Here is a 25,264-nt window from a genome sequence, read left to right as displayed (position 1 = left end):
ACAGCTGTCAGTGTGCCGGGGAACCTTGATGTGTGGATCCCGAGTGGTAATTCCACCCAAGTTGAGAGATAGAGTACTCAATGAGCTTCACGAGGGTCATCTGGGAGGGGTAAAAATGAAGAGCCTAGCCAGGGCGTTTGTGTGGTGGCCGGGAATCGATAAAGAAATCGAGGATATGACCAAGAGATGCACAGGATGCCAGAAGGTCCAAAACGCTCCACCACAGGCCCCGCTACATCCATGGGAGTGGCCCTCATCTCCATGGCAATGGGTACACATTGATTTCGCTGATCCATTTATGGACTCAATGTTTCTAATTGCTGTGGACGCCCATTCGAAATGGCCAGAGGTCATTAAAATGTCCTCCACCACCACAGAGAAATCTATTGCAGCCCTAAGAACCATCTTCGCCAGGAATGGGTTGCCAGAACAGATCTGTTCCGACAATGGCCCACAGTTTGCGTCTGAGGATTTCCGGAGGTTCCTGAAGAATAATGGGGTGAAACATTACACTTCTGCCCCATATCATCCAGCCACAAATGGATTGGCTGAGAGGTTTGTTCAGACCTTTAAAAAGGCCATAAAGGCAATGTATAATGACGACATACCACTGCAACACAAGGTGGATAACTTCCTGTTTGCTGACCGGAATGCGACACATGCAGTAACCAACCAAACTCCAGCCGTACTGTTTTTCAACCGGAGACTAAGATGTCGCTTGGATTTGCTCAAACCAAACATAAGACGAGATGTTGAGGATAAGCAGTTCCAGCACATAAATGAGAAGCCAACCAGGAGCTTCAAGATAGGGCAACCAGTCTTGGCCCGCAACTACCGAACAGAAAAATGGCAGCCAGGCACGATATGCACACAGCAGGGACCACTAATGTACACAGTGGACGTTGGAGAGAGCATCGTGAGACGCCATGCTGACCAGATTCTAGAGTCACAGGAACAAGCCAAACCTGTACCACAAGCATGTGCACCTGGTAATGAGCCCGAAGTACAGATTGCGTCTACCTCAGAAGCAGGGGTATTGGAAGCTGACGAACCAACCAATGACAATGAGCCAGAATTGACTCCACCGCCAGAACAGGATACTCGAGAAAGGCGCTATCCAGTCCGGATCAGGAAGCCTCCTCAAAGACTGACCTTATAAATGACTATTTCAGTTGATGTATATATTACTGAGAAAATTGTAATTGTAATTGTAATTAGTTATTATTTAGTTGTTAAATGAATGTTATGTACTGTTTATCTAAAAGGGGAGGAATTGTTGTGTATGTACCTTTAAGGGAATAACTGGTCTTAGACTGCAGTACCGGCAATGACCACCCCTGTATAAAAGGCCCTAGCAGGCTTCTGTAGTTTCAGTTTCAAGCTGCCTCTTGTTCAGTAAAGTACCTGTTAAACTGTTCTCCCGAAGTCCGTGTATTATTGAGGCGTGGACTTTACAGTCAGGAGGTGAGCCACTTATCGCAGATTACTCAGCCTCTGCCCTGCTTTTGTAGCCACATTGTTAGACTGGCCCAGTTAAGCTTCTGATCAATGGTTCCTCCCCCTCGCCAACACGTTGATGGTGGGGGATTTAAAAAAAAAATTGTTCCTGGAATGTGGGCGTTGCTGGCAAGGCCAGCATTTATTGCCCATCCCTAATTGCCCTTGAGAAGGTGGTGGTGAGCAGCCTTCTTGAACCGCTGCAGTCTGCTGTTAGGGAGGGAGTTCCAGGATTTTGACCCAGCGACGATGATGAAGGAACGGCGATATATTTCCTAGTCAGGATGGTGTGTGACTTGGAGGGGAACTTGCAGGTGATGGTGTTCCCATGCGCCTGCTGCCCTTGTCCTTCTAAGTGGTAGAGGTCGCGGGTTTGGGAGGTGCTGCCGAAGAAGCCTTGGCGAGTTGCTGCAGTGCATCTTGTAGATGGTACACACTGCAGCCACGGTGCGCCGGTGGTGGAGGGAGTGAATGTTTAAGGTGGTAGATGGGGTGTCAATCAAGCGGGCTGCTTTATTCTGGATGGTGTCGAGCTTCTTGAGTGTTGTTGGAGCTGCACACGGTGATGGTGATGCTATTTAACAAGGGGCGATGGCTGGGCTTTCTCTTGTTTGAGATGATCTTTACCTAGCACTTGCACAGCGTGATTGTTAGCTGCCACTAGTCAGCACAAGCCTGGATGTTACGCAAGTCCTGCTGCAAGCTGGTATGCACGGCATCCTTTTTGAAGGTGTTGTCAGAGGAGCTAAACACTCTAGAATTGTCAGCGAACAGCCCTGTTCCTCAGCAGGTAGCTGGGCTTAACCCTAATAAAACAGTCCTGGGGTTGCAAGGCAGCAGCAGCATCTCCGCAGCACAGTTTCAGTTTCTAACTTGTTGAGCGTTCATTTGAAGAACGCTGTGAATTTGTTTTATTGTCCTCATATATCCCAACCTGCAAACTCAGAAAAGCTCACAACTCACAGAGAGCTGACAACTGTACAACTGAAAAACAACGCTGCAGATAGGCCTAGGACCAAGTCCACTGAGTACATTTTAAAAATTCCTTTTTATTACACTGGATTTCATCATTTTTGTGTCTTGGGTTTGCACTCCACAATTCAGTTGCTTTTTTTGTGAAAACTGAAACCCTATCTCACATATGACATACGAAAAAAACTAGTTACAGTCGATGCAGTGAGACATAAGAAAGGAAGCACTTGCATTGATATAGCGCCTATCATGACCTCAGGCCGTCCCAAAATGCTTTACAACCAATGAAGTACTTTTGACGCGTAGTCGCTGTTGAAATATAGGAAACACGGCAACCGATTTGCGCACAGCAAGCTCCCACACACAGCAATGTGATAATGACCAGATAATCTGTTTTAATGAGGTTGGTTGAGGGATAAATATTGGCCAGGACACCGGGGAGAACTCCTCGAATAGTGTCTTGGGATCTTTTACATTCACCTGAGAGGCCCGACTGGGCCTCAGGTTAGCATCTCATCCGAAGGACTCTTTTCAGCACCGTACTGGAGTGTCGGCCTGGATTTTGCTGTTCTGATTTGAATGAAACAGCTGATCAGACACCAAACCAGGAGGGGGAGACCGTCTCCCATCAAACAAACAAATTTTGCAGTTATGGAAGCGAGTTTCTACAAAAATAAGCTGCACAATACCCTGGGGCTATAACAAACAATAGTTTCAGCAAGGTGAAAACCAGTAGTGCTTTTTAATTAGTACTAGCAGGAAAGATAAAGAAACCTTAAAAAAGAAACTTGGTAAAGTGCACGTCCCAGGGGTGATGTCCCCACCAATCACATGAAAACATTGTTTACCAGTCACGGAACCACATGAAGTGACGGGTTCTATTTAAGGAACTGGGCAGGTTTTGTTGAATGGTTCTGTGATGTTTAATTATTTTGCTCCGGAACTGGAGCTATTAACGATAACACCTGATAAATGAGCCATTGAAGTGATAAGAATACATGAAACTGGTCAAGTAAAAAAAAGACAGTACACAGTGCAGCAGTAAAATAAGCCATTCGGACGTTCATGTTGGAGAAAAAGTGTTACAAACAGTCATAGGTGCACTTCACATATACTTTATTTTGTGTATTGTCACAGATGTCCTCATTTTACTGTATGTTTTGGCTCCCTTCTGCGCTGCTAAACTTCCTAGGTGCTTCCTCCCAGTCCTAGAATGTTTACTGAAACAGATAGCTGACTTGGACATAGGAACCTCTGGTCAGGTATTAAAGTATTAAAGAAGGGTGCATCTTAACTGCTGCACTACTGAAAGATCTATTATATACTGATCTATTTTGATGCTGTGGCCTATAATATTCCATTTCAAAAAACATTGTGAAAGTGTCAACAACAACAACTTGTATTTATATAGCACCTTTAACGCAGTAAAACGTCCCAAGGCGCTTCAGAGGCGCGTTATCAAACAAAATTTGACACCGAGCTACATGAGATATTAGAATGCTTGGTTAAAAAGATATGTTTTAAGGAGCGTCTTAAATGAGGAGAGAGTGCCAGAGAGGTTTAGGGAGGGAATTTCAGAGCATAGGGCCTAAGCAGCTGAAGGCACAGCAGCCAATGATGGAGCGATGAAAATTGGGGACGTGCAAGAGGCCAGAATTGGAGGAGCGCAGAGATCTCGGGGGTTGTAGGGCTGGAGGAGGTTACAGAGATGGGGAGGGGTGAGGCCACGGAGGGATGAGAAATCGAGGCGTTGCTGGACCGGGAGCCAATGTAGGTCAGCGAGCACAGGGGTGATGGGTAAACGGCACTCAGTGCGAGTTAGGATAAGGGCAGCAGAGAGCTCAAGTTTACGGAGGGTGGAAGATGGGTCGCAAGCCAGGAGAGCATTAGAATAGTCAGGTCTAGAGATAACAAAGGCATGGATGAGGGTTTCAGCAGCAGATGAGCTGAGGCAGAGCCCGCGATGTTGCAGAGTTAGAAGTTGGCATTTTGGTGATGGATAGTATATGAAAGCTCATCGCCGTGTCAAATAGGACTTCAAGGTTGCGAACAGCCTTGTTCAGCCTTAGACAGTGGCCACAGAGAGGGATGGAGTTTGTGGCTAGAGAATGGAGTTTGTGGCGAGGACCGAAGACAATGGCTTCAGACTTCCCAATATTTAATTGAAGGAAATTTCTGCTCATCCATCAAGTACCTACAGCACTAGTTTGGCCCTCCTTCCCCCTCCCCCCCACCCACCCCGTTGAGAGTGTTTCTGGGGCATCCAGGAAAATGTCGCTAGCTCCTAACTCTGCCAGACCCCGTCCCCAATTTCCTCCAATGCTGGCCCGCTTGGACAATGTGCAATATTGTGGATCTCATGCCCTCTTCCTGGCCCCCTCCGTGATGATATAGTTACTGAGGCTTCCTCTTCCTCCCCGGCTCAAAGAATCTGGCAGCCTGGCCCTACCCCCCGTCCTCTGATGAGATAGCATAACCAGCCGTACTCCACTGCCACCCACCCCCACGCTGAGAGAGTTTGATAGTGCTGAGGTATTATCGCTACCGTAGCTCTCCTCACCCACTTCTCTTCTATCCCATCTTCTCACTTTCTTTCCCTATTCCTAACTCCTCCTCTCCATTCCTCTTCTCTTCCCACGCTCTCTCCCGTTCTCTTCTCCCTGTGTCCCTCCTCTGTTCTCCCGATCCCCTATCCTCCTCTACTCTCTTGTCCTCTTTTTCCTGCCTGCCTTCTTTTTCCTAAATTGACCTCAAGTTTTCACCTCTCCCAGGAGATTTCATGACTGAGGGATGGGTTGTGGTGCATGTAGGTTGCACCACATCTTGATGGAACAGGCTGGATGGACCAGTTGGCCTTGTCTTGTCTTTTCCATACGTTTGTATATCTAGATCCCTAAAAATAGGTGTTGACTTTTTGCATGGCAAAAAAAAAAAAAAAAAATGGCGGCGCGCACGGAGGCAGCAGCTTTGTCTCTCCCGAGACTGAGCGTTTTCACCCTCTTCCTGAGTCTCTTCTGGACTCTGCTGATACGGGAATTGAGGGCAGGCCTACTGTACAGCCGGCAGACGCTCCTCGACATCGGGGCCGACTGCGTGCGGCTCACACTTGGCGCCATCGATCTGCCTCCCGACATCGCCCGACCCCCGGGACCAGCGTGGCGTCCTTCCCCAGCCGGAAGTCGGCGCAGACCGCGCAGGGATAGCAAGCAGAAGCGGGGTAAGAGGGCCGGAATCCAAAATAGGCTGAAGAGGGCCCCACACAAACCCTCCCTCCCAAGTATTTTCCTGGCCAACGTCAGGTCACTAGAAAATAAAATGGATGAGATCAAACTTGATCTCTCCTCACAGAAAAGGACAAAGGAATGCTGCGCCATGATCTTCACAGAGACCTGGTTGAACAACGGCATCCCTGACACCACCATCCAGCTAGAAGGACGCACGGTCTTCCGCGCCGACAGAACTGCAGACTCCGGTAAGAGCAAGGGAGGCGGTTTGTGCATTTACACTAACAATGCCTGGTGCACTAACACGGACATAATCGATAGATCCTGTTCGGCTGATTTGGAATTCCTCATGGTAAGGTGCAGACCCTTCTACCTGCCTCGGGAATTCACGGCTGTTATCATCACTGCGGTCTACATCCCACCACACGCTAATGCCAAACTAGCACTGAAGGACCTCTACAGGGCCATCAGCGAACAACAAACTGCGCACCCAGACGGAGCTTTTATCGTCGCGGGGGACTTCAATCACACAAACCTAAAATCTGTACTACCGAAATTCCACCAGATTGTTTCCTGCCCCACAAGAGGGGAGAACACACTGGATCAAGTCTACACGAGCATTGTAGATGCTTATAAGGCCATTCCCTGCCCCCACCTTGGGAAGTCTGACCACCTCTCCCTGTTTCTAGCCCCGGCATACAAACTGCTCATCAAAAGAGTGAGAACATCAGTGAGATCAGTGAAAGTATGGCCAGAGGGGGCAGTCTCGGAGCTTCAGGATTGCTTCGAACGCACTGATTGGGGCATGTTTGCCCATAATGACATCGAGGAATACGCATCCACAGTGCTTTTCTACATTAACAGTTGCGTCGAGGTCGTCACGACCCATAAAAATATCAGGACATACCCCAACCAGAAACCCTGGATGAACGGAGAGGTCCGCTCGCTGTTGAAAGCACGCGACGCAGCATTTAAATCTGGCGACGCGGCGGCTTACAGTGCAGCTAGGACCAACCTAAACAAGGGTATCAGGACTGCCAAAAGGAAACAGACACTGCAGATAGAGGATCATTTCCACAACAACTCGGACCCCCGGCGCATGTGGCAAGGCATCCAGTCCATCACTGACTACAAGAGCAAAAACACCAGCCCCCCGGTTAGCGATGCCTCCCTTCCGGAGGAGCTTAACAACTTCTACGCTCGCTTCAACAGGGACAACAGGGAGCCGGCTACCAAAGCCTTGCCACCCCCGGAAGACCAGGTGCTCACTCTGTCGACCTCCGATGTAAGGGGTGTTCTACGCGGAGTGAACACACGAAAGGCTGCTGGACCAGATAGCATCCCTGGACGGGTACTCAAGGAATGTGCTGATCAGCTGGCTGATGTCTTCACCGCCATCTTCAATCTGTCATTGGCCCAGGCAGTAGTCCCCTACATGCTTCAAGACCGCTACCATTATTCCTGTGCCAAACCAAATGGCTGTGACGTGCCTGAACGACTATCGACCTGTCGCACTCACACCCATCATAATGAAATGTTTCGAGAGACTGGTCCTGGCTCACATCAAAGCCAGTGTTCCCGCCTCTCTTGACCAACACCAGTTTGCCTATCGTGCAAACAGATCAACGGAGGATGCAATCACAACTGCTCTACACTCTGCACTGAATCACTTAGATGGTAAAGAGACCTACATCAGAATGCTGTTCATAGACTACAGCTCAGCATTCAACACTATCGTCCCCAAGAAGCTGGCCTCCAAACTCCACACTTTTGGCCTGAACACTTCCCTCTGCAACTGGACCCTGGACTTCCTAACAAACAGACCCCAGTCTGTCAAATTAGGTAACCACACCTCCCCCCCCCGACCCTGAACACGGGGGCCCCACAAGGATGTGTGCTGAGCCCCCTCCTCTACTCCCTCTTCACCCACGACTGTGTGGCTGTTCATGGTTCCATCACCATCATCAAGTTTGCGGATGATACCACGGTAGTAGGCCAGATCACCAACAACGATGAGTCAGCCTACAGGGAAGAGGTCCAGCATCTCGTGAAGTGGTGCGCCGATAACAACCTGGCCCTTAACATCAAGAAAACCAAAGAAATCATTGTGGACTTCAGGAAGTCTAAAGGCGGAAGTCACACCCCCATCCACATCCATGGGGCTGTGGTGGAAAGGGTGGACAGCTTTAAGTTCCTTGGAGTCCACATCACGGAAGACCTCTCCTGGTCCCTCAATACCTCCTCTCTGGTGAAGAAGGCCCAGCAGCGCCTATATTTCCTAAGGAGGCTGAAGGGATGTAACCTGTCACCCCTGATCCTCTCTAACTTTTACCGCTGCACAATAGAGAGCACCCTGACGAACTGTATCACAGTATGGTATGGCAGCTGTAGCTACTATGACCGGAAAGCCCTGCAGCGGGTAGTCAAGACTGCCCAACGCATTACCGGCACCCGGCTACTGACCGTAGAGCACATATACCAGAAACGCTGTTTACGGAGGTCACGGACCATCATCAAAGACACTACCCACCCCAGCCACAGTCTGTTCACCCTCCTGCCATCTGGGAGACGCTACAGATGCATTCGCACCCGAACGACCAGATTTAGGAACAGCTTCTTTCCCAGGGCTGTCATCCTACTGAACTCCACAAATAAACTCTAAAGCCTGCACATCTGCCAATGCACTTTATTAGGGTTATGTTTATGTTAATATATTACAAGCCAAATGAATGTTGAATGTTTAAATGTCTTAATCTAAATGTACACTCTCGGGAGCCGCAAGCCTACATTTCGTTGTACTGCACTTGTGCACTAACAATGACAATAAAATTGATTATTATTATGATTATGATTACCATGGAACCAAACTCATTGAAAATTGTATTCTGTTTATTCATATACTTCATGTAAAATAAATGAGTTCATTGCTTCACAATTAATCTCGTATCGCTCCAGTGTTTATCAGTCTACCGTCCAAAGATAGGAGAATGCACATGGTGGTTTTGTAAGTGATCACAGCATCCAGTAAAGAAAGAACTTGACTTATATAGTGCGCTTCCCAACCTCAGGACGTCTCAAAGTGCTTTACAGCCAAAGAAGTACTTTTAAAGTGTAGTCACTGTTGTAATGCAGGAAACGTGTTAACCAATTTGCGCACAGCAAGGTCCCATAAACAGCAATGAAATAAATAACTCGATCTGTTTTGGGTGTTGGTTGAGAGATAGGTATTGGTTGAGGATTATGTGTTGGCAAGGGCACCGAGAGAACTCCCTTGCTTTTCTTCGAATAGTGCTGTGAGATCTTTATACCCTCCTGTGAGGGCAGACAGGGCCATGTTTAACATGTCATCCAAAAAAACGGCACCTCTGACAGTGCAGCACTCCTTCAGTAATGTGTTGACGTGCCAGCCTAGATTAATGTACTCAAGTCTCTGGAGTGGGGCTTGACACAAACAAGGGGTCTTAGCATGACCCAGGGATCCTAACAATATAATTTAAGTAGATGTTGGGTGGTAAAGGTACTTTACTGTACGTAGGGGATGCGCCATCCATTTATAGGAGTAATGCTAAACCCAAGATAATATCTAGTACAGACCCGGAATTCATAACTGAGAGCAGCCACCACCGATAGAACTGTAATCATGTTTCAGAGAGCATGGCAAATGCAGTATAATGTGGATCAATGCAAGGTCATCCACTTCGGTGGCAAAAACAGGAAGACAGATTATTATCTGAACGGCAATACATTGGGAAAAGGGGAAGTGCAACGAGACCTGGGTGTCCTTGTGCACCAGTCGCTGAAGGTAAGCATGCAGGTGCAGCAGGCGGTTAAGAAGGCAAATGGTATGTTGGCTTTCCTGGCAAGAGGATTCGAGTACAGGAGCAAGGATGTCTTGCTGCAGTTGTACAGGGCCTTGGTGAGACCACACCTTGAGTATTGTGTGCATTTTTGGTCGCCTTATCTGAGGAAGGATGTTCTTGCCATGGAGTGAGTGCAGCGAAGATTCACCAGACTGATACCTGGGATGGCAGGAATGACATATGAGGAGAGATTGGGTCGATTAGCCTTATATTCGCTAGAGTTTAGAAGAATGAGAAGGGATCTCATTGAAACTTATAAAATTCTAACAGGACTAGACAGACTAGATGCAGGAAGGATGTTCCCGATGGCGGGGGAGTCCAGAACCAGGGGTCTAAGGATAAGGGGTAAGCCATTTAGGACTGAGATGAGGAGGAATTTCTTCACCCAGAGAGTGGTGAACCTGTGGAATTCTCTACCACACAAGGCAGCTGAGGCCAATTCATTAAATATATTCAAGAAGGAGTTAGATATATTTCTTAAAGCTAAAGGGATCAAGGGATTTGGGGAGAAAGCAGGGACAGGGTACATTAAATGGCAGAGCAGGCTCGAGGGGCCGAATGGCCTACTCCTGCTCCTATCTTCTATGTTTCTATGAAGGTTAGAATAGAGCGAAAAGTCGAGGGGGAAAAATAGCAAAACTAAAGAGAGTTTGACATTTCAAAGGCACACAGTGAAATGACAAATTCTGACCTAATTCTAATGGGACCTACTATAAATATAGTATCTGTCACTCAGTCGTAATAAAAACAAGATCATATGATTACGGTACTCAATGGTACCTTGCTCCGCCTTGTTGAAACTGCTTGAAACAAAGATAAGAGCCTGGTCAACACTCTGGCAGGAGCGGAGCGATCACACTTGAAGTTTAAAACATGGCAGCGAAGCAGAATTTTCAGTGCCTGGAGGACCAGCTCTTGTGCCCGATTTGTCTGGAGGTCTTCAAGCAGCCTTTGATGCTGCAGTGTGGTCACAGCTACTGCAAGAACTGCGTCCTCTCTCTCTCTGGAAACCTGGCCAGCTGTTTCACTTGCCCCGTGTGTCGGAAGGCGGTGGACTGCAGCAGATCTTCCCCCAATGTCTCACTGGCTCGTGTCATTGACACCCTGATGGTAATGAGTGGGTCCGGTGGTGACCAGGAAAACTGCAGGGATCACCACAACCCCCTGAGCCTGTACTGCGAGAAGGACCAGCAGATAATCTGCGGGCTCTGTGGAATCATCGGACAGCACAAGCAGCATAAAATAACCCCACTCTCCAGCGTGTACGAGAGGATGAAGGTAATGATTATTCACTTTCTATATATTAACCCCGATGAACAGCAGACTTCTCAAGATCTCTTTGTTGCCATTTAGCGAGAAATAGTGCAACAGGTTGAAAACCCACTGAAGTAAGTAAAGCTGCAACAGTAAGATGCAGAAACTGTTTCCATTTTCCCTCACAAAAATCAGCGAATCATGGCGAGGCTGAAACAGTTTGGTGTCAGCTTAAGGGTAAAGGTAAAGATGTAGAATCAGTTTGGGTGGAGATAATAAGAAATAATAAGGGAAAGAAGTCACTGGTGGGAGTAGTCTATAGGCCCCCTAACAGTAGCTACACTGTAGGACAGAGTATAAATCAAAAAATAATGGAGGCTTGTAAGAAAGGTAGTGCAATAATCATGGGCAATTTTAATCTTCATATAGATTGGACAAATCAAATTGGCAAGGATAGCCTTGAGGAAGAGTTCATAGAGTGTATTCAGGATGGTTTATCAGAAGATTAGTTTGTGGAACCAACCAGGGAGCAGGCTATTTTAGATCTGGTAATGTATAATGAGACAGGATGAATGAATGATCTCATAGTAAAGGATCCTCTTGGGAAGAGGGATCATAGCATGTTGGAATTTCAAATTCAGTTTGAGGGTGAGAAACTTGGGTCTGAAACTAGTGTCCTAAACTTAAATAAAGGCAATTACAAGGGTATGAGGACAGAGTTGGCTAAAGTGGACTGGGAAAATAGATTAAAGGGTAAGATGATAGATCAGCAATGGCAGACATTTAAGGAGATATTTAATAAATCTCAGCAAAGGTATATTCCAGTGAGGAAAAAAAGGCTCTTCGAGAAGGATGCACCATCCATGGCTAACTAAGGAAGTTAAGGATGGTATCAAATTGAAAGAAAAGGCATACAATGTTGCGAAGCTTAGTGGTAGGCCAGAGAATTGGGAAATCTTTAGAAACTAGCAAAGGATGACTAAACAAATTATAAAGAGGGAGAAGATAGAGTATGAGAGTAAACTAGCAAATAATATAAAAACAGACAGTAAGAGCTTCTACAGGTATATAAAAAGGAAGAGAGTAGCTAAAGTAAACATTGGTCCCTTAGAGGATGAGACTGGGAAATTAATAATGGGAAACAGGGAAATGGCAGAGACTTTGAACAAATATTTTGTATCGGTCTTCACGGTAGAAGACACTAAAAGCATTCCAATAATAATACATAATCAAGGGGCCATAGGGAGGGAGGAACTTAAAACAATCTCTATCACTAGAGAAAAAGTACTAGGCAAACTAATGGGACTAAAGGCTGATAAGTCCCCTGGACCTGATGGCTTGCATCCTAGGGTCTTAAAAGAAGTGGCTGTTGTAGTGTATGTACCTTGAAGAAGGAACTATATTCTGCAGCCCCTGTATACTGCAGTACCAGTAGTGACCACCCCTGTATATAAGCCTGTGTAGTGACTTTGTATAGTAATTCCAGTTTTGTCTCCACTCAGTAAACACCTGTTATAACCAACTTCTGCAGTCCGTGTCTCAATTACACATGGACATTACATTGGCGACGAACAGATCCGAACTTACCTACAGTTCTGCACCACCTCACGGGGATCCATCCCTGAAGCGAAGTTATTGGAGGTCGAAGCCAGAAGGAAGAAATCCAAAAAGAAAGGAAAAAAAAAAAAACAGACAGAGGAAACGGGCGTCGACCGTGGGCAACAGCCCTCTGATTCATCGAATTCGAAGATTTGCAGGAAAGGCTGTCGAGAGCTGGGCTTGGTTATCCAGTCTATGGTGTTCCAGCTAATCGGGCTGGTGGCAGGTAGTACACTGATCCTTCCTGGGCTGCGGCGGGCTAGAGCTCGATCAGGTGGCTTTTCAATGGGGCCGAGCAGCGTTGTCGGGAAGAGGAGAGAGAGAGAGAGGGTGGAGCACAGGGCGCGGCCGGTGCTACGAAGCCGGGCAGTGTACAGACCCGACAAGAGGGAGGGAAGTGTCCCATAGGGTCTGCTCTGACGACAGGAACAGTAATTAAAATAAAAGAAAAAGAAATTAGAAGCGCAGAAAGGAGCTGCAGTTTGCCACGGGGACCGCGGAGAGCGGCGTTGGCAGCAGCGCGGGGGGAAGCGCGCGAAGACCATAGGGCATTGCCATCAAGGCATAAAAATGCCACCAACAACGCTGGCAGCAGTGGAAAAGGCAGAAAGCGCGGGAGGTGCCATCTTAATCCAGCCATTTTGTTCAATCGGGGAAGAAGGCAAAGCGCGGGAGGCGCCATCTTAGATCTCCAAGATGCCGAAGACTGGCAATATCACTGCCTTCGATAATGCAATAGAAGACTGGACCACGTATGTGGAAAGAGTCGAAGTATATTGCAAGGCAAATGAAGTAGCCGATGAGAAAAAGGCATTGGTACTACTAAACTTAATGGGCGCAAGAACGTACGGCCTATTGCAGAACCTGATCACTCCAGTCAAACCGATGGCGAAGAGTTTTAACAAAATTGTTGATATCCTACAGGAACACCTAAATCCTACACCGCTGCTGATAGCAGAAAGATTTAAATTCCACAAGAGAAATCAGCATAAAGATGAGAGCAATGCTGATTACCTTACGGAACTACGCAAGCTATCAAAGCACTGCCAGTTCGGAGCAGGACTGGCAGATACCCTACGGGACAAATTTGTCTGTGGACTCCTGAGTGAAGGAACCCAGAAGAGGTTACTCTCAGAGAAAGAGCTGACGCTAGATAAGGCTTTCAGCGTGGCAGTATCGTACGAAGCAGCAGCAAGGGGAGCTGCGGAAATACAGCAAAAGCCACAGGAATACGGCACCCATGAAATGACACGGGGATTTGAAAAATGTTATCGCTGCGGCAGAACAACCCATGACCAGAAGGACTGCTGGTTCAAGGACAAAACATGCAGGCAATGCGGAAAGATGGGACACATTGCATGAGTTTGCAGGTCCGGGAAGAAGACTAACAACAACAAAAAGACTACTGAGGAAAAGTACAGGAAAGTACAAAAGATGACGGACAGTAGTTCCGAAGACCAGAAGAGCGATAGTGAATCCGGGAACAAGAGACTAAGCTGTCTCAAACTACACAACGTAATCGCAAAAGAGGATCACCGAACCATTTGGGTCACCCTTATGCTAGCAGGGTCCCAAGTCAAAAGGAATTGGATACAGGATCAGCCCTGACCGTCATGAATCGACGAGACTACGAGTGGCTATTCTCACGCATACCCTTGAAAGACACATCCATTGTCTTGAAGACATATACGGGGCAGAAAGTATACCCCAGAGGGAAAATAAGGGTGCCTGTCGAATACAACGGCAAGGAAATACAGAAATTGTGTCTGTACATACTGCAAGATGGTGGACCACCGTTATTGGGACATGAATGGATCAGAAAGATAAGTTTAGACTGGCACTCCATTCAGGCACTGACTGTGGCTGGTAAAAAGGATGATGATGTCGCACCTGGACGATTGTCAAAAATCTTAGCTAACGCTAAAGAGGTATTTCAACAAGGACTGGGAACTCTTAAAGGCGTAACCACCTCGATAAAAATAGAAGAGAATGCAATTCCCAAGTTTTTCAAAGCAAGACCGGTACCGTATGCAATTTGCCCAGCCGTCAAGGCAGAGCTGGAGAATCTGGAGAATGCAGGCGTGTTATCTAAGGTAGACTGGAGCGAGTGGGCGACACCCATCGTTCCTGTCATGAAGAAAACGTTAAACAATAAGTCTGAGGAGCCAAGGAAGGTTCGCATCTATGGGGACTTCAAGGTGACTGTGAACCCAGTCCTTCACACAGTACAGTATCCTCTTCAGAGGATAGAAGATATTTTCGCCTCACTATCTGGAGGGAAACGTTTTACAAAAATTGACGTAGCGCAAGCATATTTGCAGATGGAGGTTGAAGAATCCTCTAGGAAATATCTCACGATAAACACTCACAAAGGTCTTTACTAGTATAATCGACTGGTATTCAGAGTAGCATCAGCTCCGGCTATATGGCAAAGAGCGATGGAACAAGTCCTGCAAGGGATTCCGGGGACTCAGTGTTACTTGGACGATATCCTAGTGACAGGTGAAAATGACAGTGAACACCTGGCCAACCTAGAGCAGGTGCTCACTAGACTAAGAGAACATGGGCTACGAGCCAATCACCCCAAGTGCGAGTTTTTTAAGAAACAAATATCGTATTGTGGCCACGTGATTGATGAAGAGGGGTTACATAAGTCCCCTGACAAAACTGAAGCGGTAGTTAAGGCTCCAGCGCCTGAAAATGTGTCGCAACTGAGGTCATTCCTCGGATTGATGAATTACTACCATAAGTTTTTGCCGAATTTGTCCACAATTCTGCACCCACTGAACGCCCTGCTACAAACTGGAGTAGCATGGAAATGGAGCGATGAATGTAAGCGGGCCTTTCAGAATTGTAAAGGCCTGATCACGTCAAGAGAAGTATTGGCTCACTACAACCCATCACTACCGATAAGACTGGCGTGTGATGCGTCTCCCTACGGCATTGGAGCGGTACTGTCATAAATTCCTTGATGGTTCAGAGAGGCCGATAGCTTTTGCGTCACGCTCGTTAACTTCAGCCGAGCGTAACTACGCCCAGATTGACAGAGAGGCCCTCAGCCTGGTGTGGGGGGTGAAGAAGTTCAATCACTACCTGCATGGACAGAAATTTACTCTACTAACTGATCATCAACCTCTTGTCTCCATTTTCAACCCTAAGAAGGGCGTCCCGATAATGACAGCACAACGGCTACAGAGGTGGTCCCTTTTCCTAGGGGCACACCAATATGACATCGAGTACAAAGGAACTAAACAGCATGGGAATGCTGATGGATTGTCGTGCCTACCGTTGCCGACGGTGGAAGAAGCACCTGCAGTGGATCCTGTGGAGATAGTCCACTCGACCATAGTCGAATGTCTACCTGTGACGAATGCAAACATAGAAAAGGAAACACGAAATGACCCAACACTCTCCAGGGTCTATGATTTAACGGTGAAGGGATGGCCAGCACATGGCGAACCACTGTTGCCAGCATTCTCGCCGAGAAGAGAACAGCTGTCAGTGTGCCGAGGAACCTTGATGTGTGGATCCAGAGTAGTAATTCCACCCAAATTGAAGGATAGAGTGCTCAATGAGCTTAATGAGGGTCATCTGGGAGGGGTAAAAATGAAGAACTTAGCCAGAGCGTTTGTGTGGTGGCCGGGAATCGATAGAGAAATCGAAGAGATGACCAAGAGCTGTACAGGATGCCAGAAGGTCCAAAACGCCCCACCACAAGCCCCTCTACATCCATGGGAGTGGCCCTCATCTCCATGGCAAAGGGTACACATTGATTTTGCTGGTCCATTTATGGACTCGATGTTTTTAATTGTGGTGGATGCACATTCAAAGTGGCCAGAGGTAATAAAAATGTCCTCAACCACCACAGAAAAACCTATCACAGTCTTACGAACCATATTCGCCAGAAATGGGCTGCCTGAACAGATTTGCTCCGACAATGGACCACAGTTTGTGTCTGAAGAGTTCCGAAGGTTCTTAAAGAACAATGGTGTTAAGCATTACACATCCGCCCCATATCATCCAGCCACCAATGGATTGGCTGAGAGGTTCGTTCAAACATTCAAGAAGGCTATCAAGGCAATGTGTAATGAAGACATACCCCTACAACACAAGGTGGATAACTTCTTGTTTGCCTACCGGAATGCGACACATGCGGTTACCAACCAAACTCCAGCCATGATGTTCTTCAATCGAAGACTAAGATGCCGCTTGGATTTGGTTAAGCCAAACATCAGAAGAGATGTGGAGAACAGGCAGTTTCAGAATATGAATGAAAGGCCAACCAGGAGTTTCAAGATAGGTCAACCAGTTTTGGCCCGGGACTACCGCACAGAGAAATGGCAGCCAGGAACGATCTGCACACGGCAAGGACCTCTAATGTATACCGTGGACGTTGGAGAGCGCATTGTAAGACGCCATGCTGACCAGATTCTAGAGTCACTGGAAAACGTCAAATCTACACCACGATCCTATACACCTGGTGATGAAACCGAAGTACCAATTGCATCTACCTCAGAATTGGTGATATTGGAAGCAGACGAACCAAACAACGACGTTGATCCTGAATCAACTTTGCCAGAAGAACCTGATACCCCAAAGAGGTGTTATCCGGACAGAATCAGGAAGCCTCCTCAAAGACTGAATTTATAATTGATTAACTTCAGCTAATGTATATAGCAACTGTAATTGTAAATATGTTATTTAATTATTAATCGAATGTTATGTACTGTTTAGCTAAAAGGGGAGGAATTGTAGTGTATGTACCTTGAAGAAGGAACTATATTCTGCAGCCCCTGTATACTGCAGTACCAGTAGTGACCACCCCTGTATATAAGCCTGTGTAGTAACTTTGTATAGTAGTTCCAGTTTTGTCTCCATTCAGTAAACACCTGTTATAACCAACTCCTGCAGTCCGTGTCTCAATTACACACGGACATTACAGCTGCAGAGATAGTGGATGCGTTGGTTGTAATCTACCAAAATTCCCTGGATTCTGGAGAGGTCCCAGCGGATTGGAAAACCGCAAATGTAATGCCACTATTCAAGAAAGGAGGGAGACAGAAAGTAGGAAACTATAGGCCAGTTAGCCTAACATCTGTCATTGTGAAAATGCTGGAGTCCATTATTAAGGAGCTAATAGCAGGACATTTAGAAAATCATAAGACAATCAAGCAGAGTCAACATGGTTTTATGAAAGGGAAATCGTGTTTGACAAATTTGCTAGAGTTCTTTGAGGATGTAACAAACAGGGTGGATAAAGAGGAACCAGTAGATGTAGCGTATTTGGATTTCCAGAAGGCATTCGATAAGGTTACTGCACAAGATAAGAGCACACGGGGTTGGAGGTAATTTTGGCATGGATAGGGGCTTGGCTAACTAACAGAAAACAGAGAGTCGAGATAGATGGGTCATTTTCCAGTTGGCAATCAGTAAATAGTGGGGTGACGCAGGGATCGGTGCTGGGGCCTCAACTATATACAATCTATATTAATGACTTGGATGAAGAGACTGAGAGTACTGTAGCCAAATTTGCTGATGATACAAAGATAGGTGGGTTAGCAGGTTGTGAGGCGGACACAAAGGGGTAGATTTTCCTAAAGCTGTCGGGAAGGAGGCGGGACTACAACTTTCGGGTTTTAGTCCCGCCTACATCGGCGTTCGGCCAATCCACGCGATTTTCCCTTGATTGACCTTGTTGAGCCCGCCCAGTGGGCTCAGCAGGCCAATTAAGGGCCACCCGGCAACAGGTGACATCACAGACTGAAATGAAATATCTGTGTTTCACAGCTGTTTGAAGCTGTCAAACACTGACAGTCTTACTTCTAACCTGAGTCCTTCTACACAGACTCAGTTAGAACTCTCACCGACACTCAAAGCTGAAGGCTGTCACTTTTGACAGATCGCAGCGATTTTGCTTTCAGTGCTGGCTGAGTAATGGACTCCCGACGCCTACAGGAAGAAAGGCTGTTAAGGTAAGTACAGGTAATTTAAACTTCTTTACACACTTTAGACACACCAAACACACTTACCTTTGCACTCATGCACCCATCACTCACCTGAACACCGACATCTTGACCCCTCCAAGTCCTTCAACCCGACGGCCCGCCTCCTCTAACTTGCCGTGGTTTGGAGCCATAGGGAATCCCACACGACACCCCTCAAAATAGGGATTAGGCTAAAAACTGCCTGTTAACTACTTGTTAATAGGCAGTTAATTGGCACTAATCCCTTCCCGCCTCGGGTCGGCGGGTTCCAGTGCGGGGCGGGTACCCGCCTCCCCTGAAACTTACGTGGAGGCGGGTTTTGGGCGGGATGGTGTCGGGACCCCCGAAATCGGGATTCCCCCCCCTCCCACACACCTGAAACCCCGCCTGATGGCTCCAGGAAAATCTACCCCAAAGAGTCTGCAAAGGGATATAGATAGGTTCAGCGAGTGGGCAAAAATTTGGCAGATGGAGTATAATGTGGGAAAATGTGAGGTTATCCACTTTGGAAGGAAGAATGAAAAAGCAAATGATTATTTAAATGGAGTGAGACTGCAAAATGCTGCGGTACAAAGGGATCTGGGGGTCCTAGTACACGAAACACAAAAAGTTAGCATGCAGGAACAGCAAGTAATTAGGAAGGCTAATGGAATGTTGGCCTTTATTGCAAAGGGTATGGAGTATAAAAGTAGAGAAGTTTTGATGCAACTTTACAGGGCGCTGGTGAGACCGCACCTGGAATACTGCATACAGTTTTGGTCTCCATATTTAAGGAAGGATATACTTGCATTGCATTGTTCAGAGAAGGTTCACTAGGTTGATTCCTGGGATGAAGGGGTTGACATATGACAAAAGGTTGAGCAGGTTGGGCCTATACTCATTGGAGTTTAGAAGAATGAGAGGTGATCTTATTGAAACATATAAGATTCTGAGGGGGCTTGACAGGGTAGATGCTGAGAGGATGTTTCCCCTCGTGGGGGAATCTAAAGCGAGGGGGCATAGTTTCAGAATAAGGGGTCGCCCATTTAAAACGGAGATGAGGAGAAATTTCTTCTCTCAGAGGGTCGTGAATCTTTGGAATTCTCTTCCCCAGAGAGCTGTGGAGGCTGGGTCATTGAATATATTTAAGGTGGAGATAGACAGATTTTTGAACGCTAAGGGAGTCAAGGGTTATGGGGAACGGGCAGGGAAGTGGAGTTGAGGCCAAGACCAGATCAGCCAAGATCTTATCGAATGGCGGAGCAGGCTCGAGGGGTCGAATGACCTACTCCTGCTCCTATTTCTTCTGTTATGTAAAAGGAATCCAGTATATAGAAAAACACAACAGAAAATGCTGGAAACGCTCAGCAGGTCAGGCAGCATCCATGGAGAGAGAAACAGAGTTAACGTTTCAGGTCTGTGACCCTTCGTTTTGCTATTGTATAAAAAAAACACAGTTCACAGTGGGGAAAAAAATCAAGAGAAGCCAAAACGAAAGAGGTTGGGGACAGACGATTAGGTCTGAATCACAGCTCACGGTCAAAGGAGAAGGCATGGAGACAAGGATAGTGGAAGAAGAACCCAACAGCATGTTGACCCTTCAGTTTGCTGAGTTTCTGGTGGAGGACAATGAAATTGAGTCCTTGCTGAGGACAGATAGTTCAGAGTTGGACAAGATGAGGGGAGATGTGTATAAATGCAGCATGAAGGCAACTGGGCAAGAGTGGGGATAATGGTGATTTGGACAGAAGGAAGTAGCTTTGACATGGAGTCCCATGTGGCCAGTGTGACCTTTTGAGTTTAAAAGTATTCTAATATTGTTTTGTTAAAATGGCAGCCCTATATTCAGGGGAACTCACAAATTCTACACTAAAGTTAATGTGTGAATAGATATGGACAATGAAAATAAGGAAAACTAGCAATTACAAAGGATGGGAAATCCATTGGAGCACGTTTAATGGAAAGCAACAAGGGTGATTCTGGGATTAACGGCTTTACATTTTTATGAGAGACTTATACAGCTGAACTTATTTTTATTAGGGACAAGGTAGAGAGTGAGATGATCCAGATTTTTAAATGCTGATAGGCATGAAAAAATGGAAAAATAAGCCATCTATTTAACTTGGACTGTGTATAGGACAGGTAACACAGCACAAATATAACGAGTCTCAAGTAAGAATCATAGAATGGTTACAGCATGGAAGAAGGCCATTCAGCCCATCGAGCCCGTGCCAGCTCTCTGCAAGAGCACTTCAGCTAGTCCCACTCCCCCGCCCTTTCCCCAGAGCCCTGCAAATTTCTTTATTTCAGATAATTATCCAACTCCCTTTTGAAAGCCGTGTTTGAATCTGCCTCCACCACCATCAGGCAGCGCATTCCAGATCTTAACCACTCGCTGCGTAAAAAAGTTTTTTCTTACGTCGCCTTTGCCAATCACCTTAAATCTGTGTCCTCTGATTCTTGACCCTTCTGTCAATGGGAACAGTTTCCTTCTATCTACTTTGTCCAGACCCCTCACGATTTTGAACACCTCTATCAAATCTCCTCTCAATCTTCTCTGTTCCAAGGAGAACAACCCCAGCTTCTCCAGTCTATCAACGTAACTGAAGTCCCTTATTCCTGGAATAATTCTCGTAAATCTTTTCTGCAACATCTCTAAAGCCTTCATATCCTTCCTAAAGTGTGATGCCCAGAATTGGACACAAGGGCAGCACGGTGGCATAGTGGTTAGCACTGTTGCCTCACAGCGCCAGGGACCCGGGTTCGAATCCGGCCTCGGGCGACTGTCTGTGTGGAGTTTGCACATTCTCCCCGTGTTTGCGTGGGTTTCCTCCGGGTGCTCCGGTTTCCTCCCACAGTCCAAAGATGTGCAGGTTAGGTTGATTGGCTATGATAAATTGACCCTTAGTGTTAGGGGGGGATTAAATACGTGGGGTTACAGGGATAGGGTGGGATATGTGTTGGTGTAGGGGTTACGGGGATCGGGTGGGATATGTGTCGGTGCAGGCTCGATGGGCCGAAATGGCCTCTATCTGCACTGTGGGGTTTCTGTGATTCTGTGATACTCCAGTTGGGGCCGAACCAGTGTTTTATACAGGTTTATCATAATTTCCACACTTTTGTACTCTATACCTCTATTTATGAAGCCCAGGATCCCATAAGCCCTTTTAACTCATTTCTCAACCTGCCCTGCCACCTTCAACCATTTGTGCACATATACCCACTGGTCTCTCTGTTCATGCACCCTTTCAATTGTACCATTTAGTTTATATGTCCTCTCATTCTTTCTACCAAAATATATCACTTCACACACTTCTGTGTTTAATTTCATCTGCCACATATCTGCCCATTCCACCAGCTTGTCTATTTCTTCCTGAAGTCCTCACTGTTCATTATACTTCCAAGTTTCGTGACATCTGCAAATTTTGAAATTGTGCCCTGTACACCCACGTCCAAGTCATTAATATATATCAAGAAAAGCAGTGGTCCTAGAACCGACCCCTGGGGAACACCACTGTATACCTTCCTCCAGTCCAAAAAACAACCTTTCACCACTACTCTGTTTCCTATCACTTAGCCAATTCTGTATCATGCTGCCACTGTCCCTTTTATTACATGGGCTTCAACTTTGCTGGCAAGCATATTATGTGGCACTTTGTCAAACGCCTTTTGGAAATCCATGTACACCACATCAACCGCATTACCCTCATCAACCCTCTCTGTTACCTCATCAAAGAACTTGATCATGTTAGTTAAACACAATTTGCCTTTAACAAATCTGTGCTGGCTTTCCTTAATTAATCCACACTTATCCAAGTGACTGTTAATTTTGTCCCTGATTACTATTTCTAAAAGCTTCCCCACTACCAAAGTCAAACTGACTGGCCTATAATTGCTGGGTTTATCTTTACACCCTTCTTTTGAACAGTGGTGTAACATTTGCAATTCTCCAGTCCTCTGGCACAACCCCTGTATCTAAGGAGGATTGAATATTATGGCCAGTACCTCCACGATTTCCTTCCTCAGTTCCCTCAGCATCCTAGGATGCATCCCATCTGCTCCTGGTGATTTATCTACTTTAAGTACAGCCAGCCTTTCTAATACCTCCTCTTTATCAATGTTTATCCTATCAAGTATCTCCACTACCTTCTCCTTCACTATGTCTATGGCAGCACCTTCTTCCTTGGTGAAGACAGATGCAAAGTACTCATTTAGTACCTCAGCCATGCCCTCTGCCTCCATGCGTAGGTCTCCTTTTTGGTCCCTAATCGGCCCCACCCTCCTCTTACTACCCTTTTACTATTTATATGCCTATAGAAGACTTTTGGATTACCTTTTATGTTGGCTGCCATTCTATTCTCATATCCTCTCTTTGCCCCTCTTATTTTCTTTTTCACTTCTCCTCTGACCTTTATAAATAGTCTGATTCTCAGATGTATTTGCAACCTGACATCTGTCATATGCACTCTTTTTCTGCTTCATCGTATTCACTATCTGTTTCGTCATCCAGGGAGCCCTGACTTTAGTTGCCCTGCCTTTCCCCCTAGTGGGAATGTACCTAAACTGTACCCGAACCATCTCCTCTTTAAAGGCAGCCCATTGTTCCATTACAGTTTTGCCTGCCAATCTTTGATTCCAGTTTACCCGGGCCAGATCCGTTCTCATCCCACTGAAATTGGCCCTCCCCCAGTTAAACATTTTTACTCTAGATTGCTTTTTTTTGATAACCACAAAGCACTGAATATGTGGAGCAGAGATCCAGTAAAAGCAACTAATGCTGTACTAGCTCCTCCAAAAAAGAGCTGATGCATTTTGTCAGGAAGAATGAGGAGAGGCAAAATAAAGTGGATGGTACAATTTTAAAGGGGGTGCAGGAACAGAGATACCTGGGGGTGTACATACACAAATCTTTGAAGGTTTGAACCTTAGAGGTATAGAGTACAAAAGCAAGGAAGTTATGCCAAACCTTTATAAATCACTGGCTAGTCCCCAGGTGGAATGCACTGTCTGAAAGGGCGATGGAAGCAGATTCAACTTTAGGAAGGTCAAGGCCTCAGTGGAGATTTACTAGACTGGTACCAGGGATGAGGGGCTTCAGTTAAGTGAAGAGACTGGGGTTGTTCACCTTAAAGCAGAGAAGGTGATGGGGAGATTTAATAGAGCTGTTTGAAATCATGTAGGGTTTTGTTCGAGTAAATAAGGAGAAACTGTTTCCAGTGTCAGAAGGGTCGTTAACCAGAGGACACAGATTTAAAGTAATTGGCAAAAGAACCAGGGGTGAGATGAAGAGAAATGTTTTTAAGCAGTGAGTTGTTATGATCTGGAATGCGCTGTCTGAAAGGGTGGTGGAAGCAGATTAAATAATAACTTTCAAAAGGGAATTGGATAAATACTTGAAGGGGAAAAATGTGCAAGGCTATGGGGAAAGGGCAGGGGAGAGGGACTAATTGGATAGCTCTTTCAATCAGCCGGCACAGCCAAGGTAGGCTGAATGGCCTCCTTCTGTGCTGTATCATTCTATGATTACATAAGAACATAAGAAGTAGGAGCAGGAATAGGCCACTTGGTTCCCTCGAGCCTGCTCCGCCATTCAATAAGATCATGGCTGATCTGATCCTGGCCTCAGCTCCACTTCCCTGCCCGCTCCCGATAACCCTTGACTCCCTTACCTTTCAAAAATCTGTCTATCTCCACCTTAAATATATTCAATGACCCAGCCTCCACAGCTCTCTGGGGTAGAGAATTCCAAAGATTCACGACCCTCTGAGAGAAGAAATTCCTCCTCATTTCTGTTTTAAATGGGTGTCCCCTTATTCTGAAATTATGCCCCCTAGTTCTAGATTACCCCCACAAGGGGAAACATCCTCTCTGCATCTACCCTGTCGAGCCCCTTCAGAATCTTATATGTTTCAATAAGATCCCCTCTCATTCTTCTAAACTCCAATGAGTATAGGCCCAGCCTGCTCAACCTTTCTTCATAAGACAACCCCCTCATCTCCGGAATCAACCTCGTGAACCTTCTCTGAACTGCCTCCAATGTAAGTATATCCTTCCTTAAATAAGGAGACCAAAACTGCATGCAGTGCTCCAGGCGTGATCTCACTAACGCCCTGTACAGTTGTAACAGGACTTCCCTACTTTTATACTCCATTCCCTTTGCAATAAAGGCCAACACTCCATTTGCCTTTTTGATTACTTGCTGTACCTGCATGCTAACTTTTTGTGATTCGTGCACAAGGACCCCCAGGTCACTCTGAACTGTAGCATTTTGTAATCTCTCTCCATTTAAATAATAATTAGCTTTTTTATTTTTCGTGCCAAAGTGTATAACCTCGCACTTTCCCACATTATACTCCATCTGCCAAATGTTTGCCCACTCACTTAGCCTGTCTATATCCCTTTGCAGGTTCTTTGAGTCCTCTGCACAACTTGCTTTCCCACCCATCTTTGTATCATCTGCAAACTTGGCTACATTACACTCGATCCCTTCATCTGGGGATGACAATGTAGATTGTAAATAGTTGAGGCCCCAGCACCGATCCCTGTGGCACCCCACTAGTTACCGTTTGCCAACCGGAAAATTACCCATTTATCCTGACTCTCTGCTTCCTGTTAGTTAGCTAATTCTCTATCCATGCTAATATATTACCCCCCAATTCCGTGAGCTCTTATCTTATGCAGTAACCTTTTATGTGGCACCTTATCAAATGCCTTCTGGAAAACCAAATACACTACATCCACGATTCCATGATAACTATCTGATTAGGAATGAGACTGATAGTCGTAGCGGTAAGTGTGGCCAGAGATGGTTGCACAACAGTTCCTATGCTGCTGCAGTATGGCGTGTTATGAGTAGAATCCAATCAGCCAAGGTTGAACAGTAGAGGTATACGGA

The 25,264-nt window shown here is 46.2% G+C and overlaps 1 protein-coding gene across 1 annotated transcript in view; it reads left to right on the top strand.

Moving 5' to 3' along the window:
• Positions 1 to 10,426: 10,426 nt before the first annotated feature.
• Positions 10,427 to 25,264, top strand: part of LOC147102109 (E3 ubiquitin-protein ligase TRIM50-like) — a 44,877-nt gene continuing 30,039 nt past the window's right edge. Inside the window, exon 1 of the mRNA XM_085964326.1 lies at positions 10,427 to 10,831. Coding sequence (XP_085820452.1) covers positions 10,427 to 10,831 — 405 coding nt within the window. The remainder of the gene's footprint in view (positions 10,832 to 25,264) is intronic.

This window comes from Somniosus microcephalus, chromosome 22, assembly GCF_052327205.1.
Source record: "Somniosus microcephalus isolate GS21.2 chromosome 22, FLI_Smic_1.0, whole genome shotgun sequence".
Taxonomy (NCBI): Eukaryota; Metazoa; Chordata; class Chondrichthyes; order Squaliformes; family Somniosidae; genus Somniosus; species Somniosus microcephalus.
Note: the sequence above shows the minus strand (reverse complement) of the source record. Positions and strands in the feature narration are given on the sequence as shown.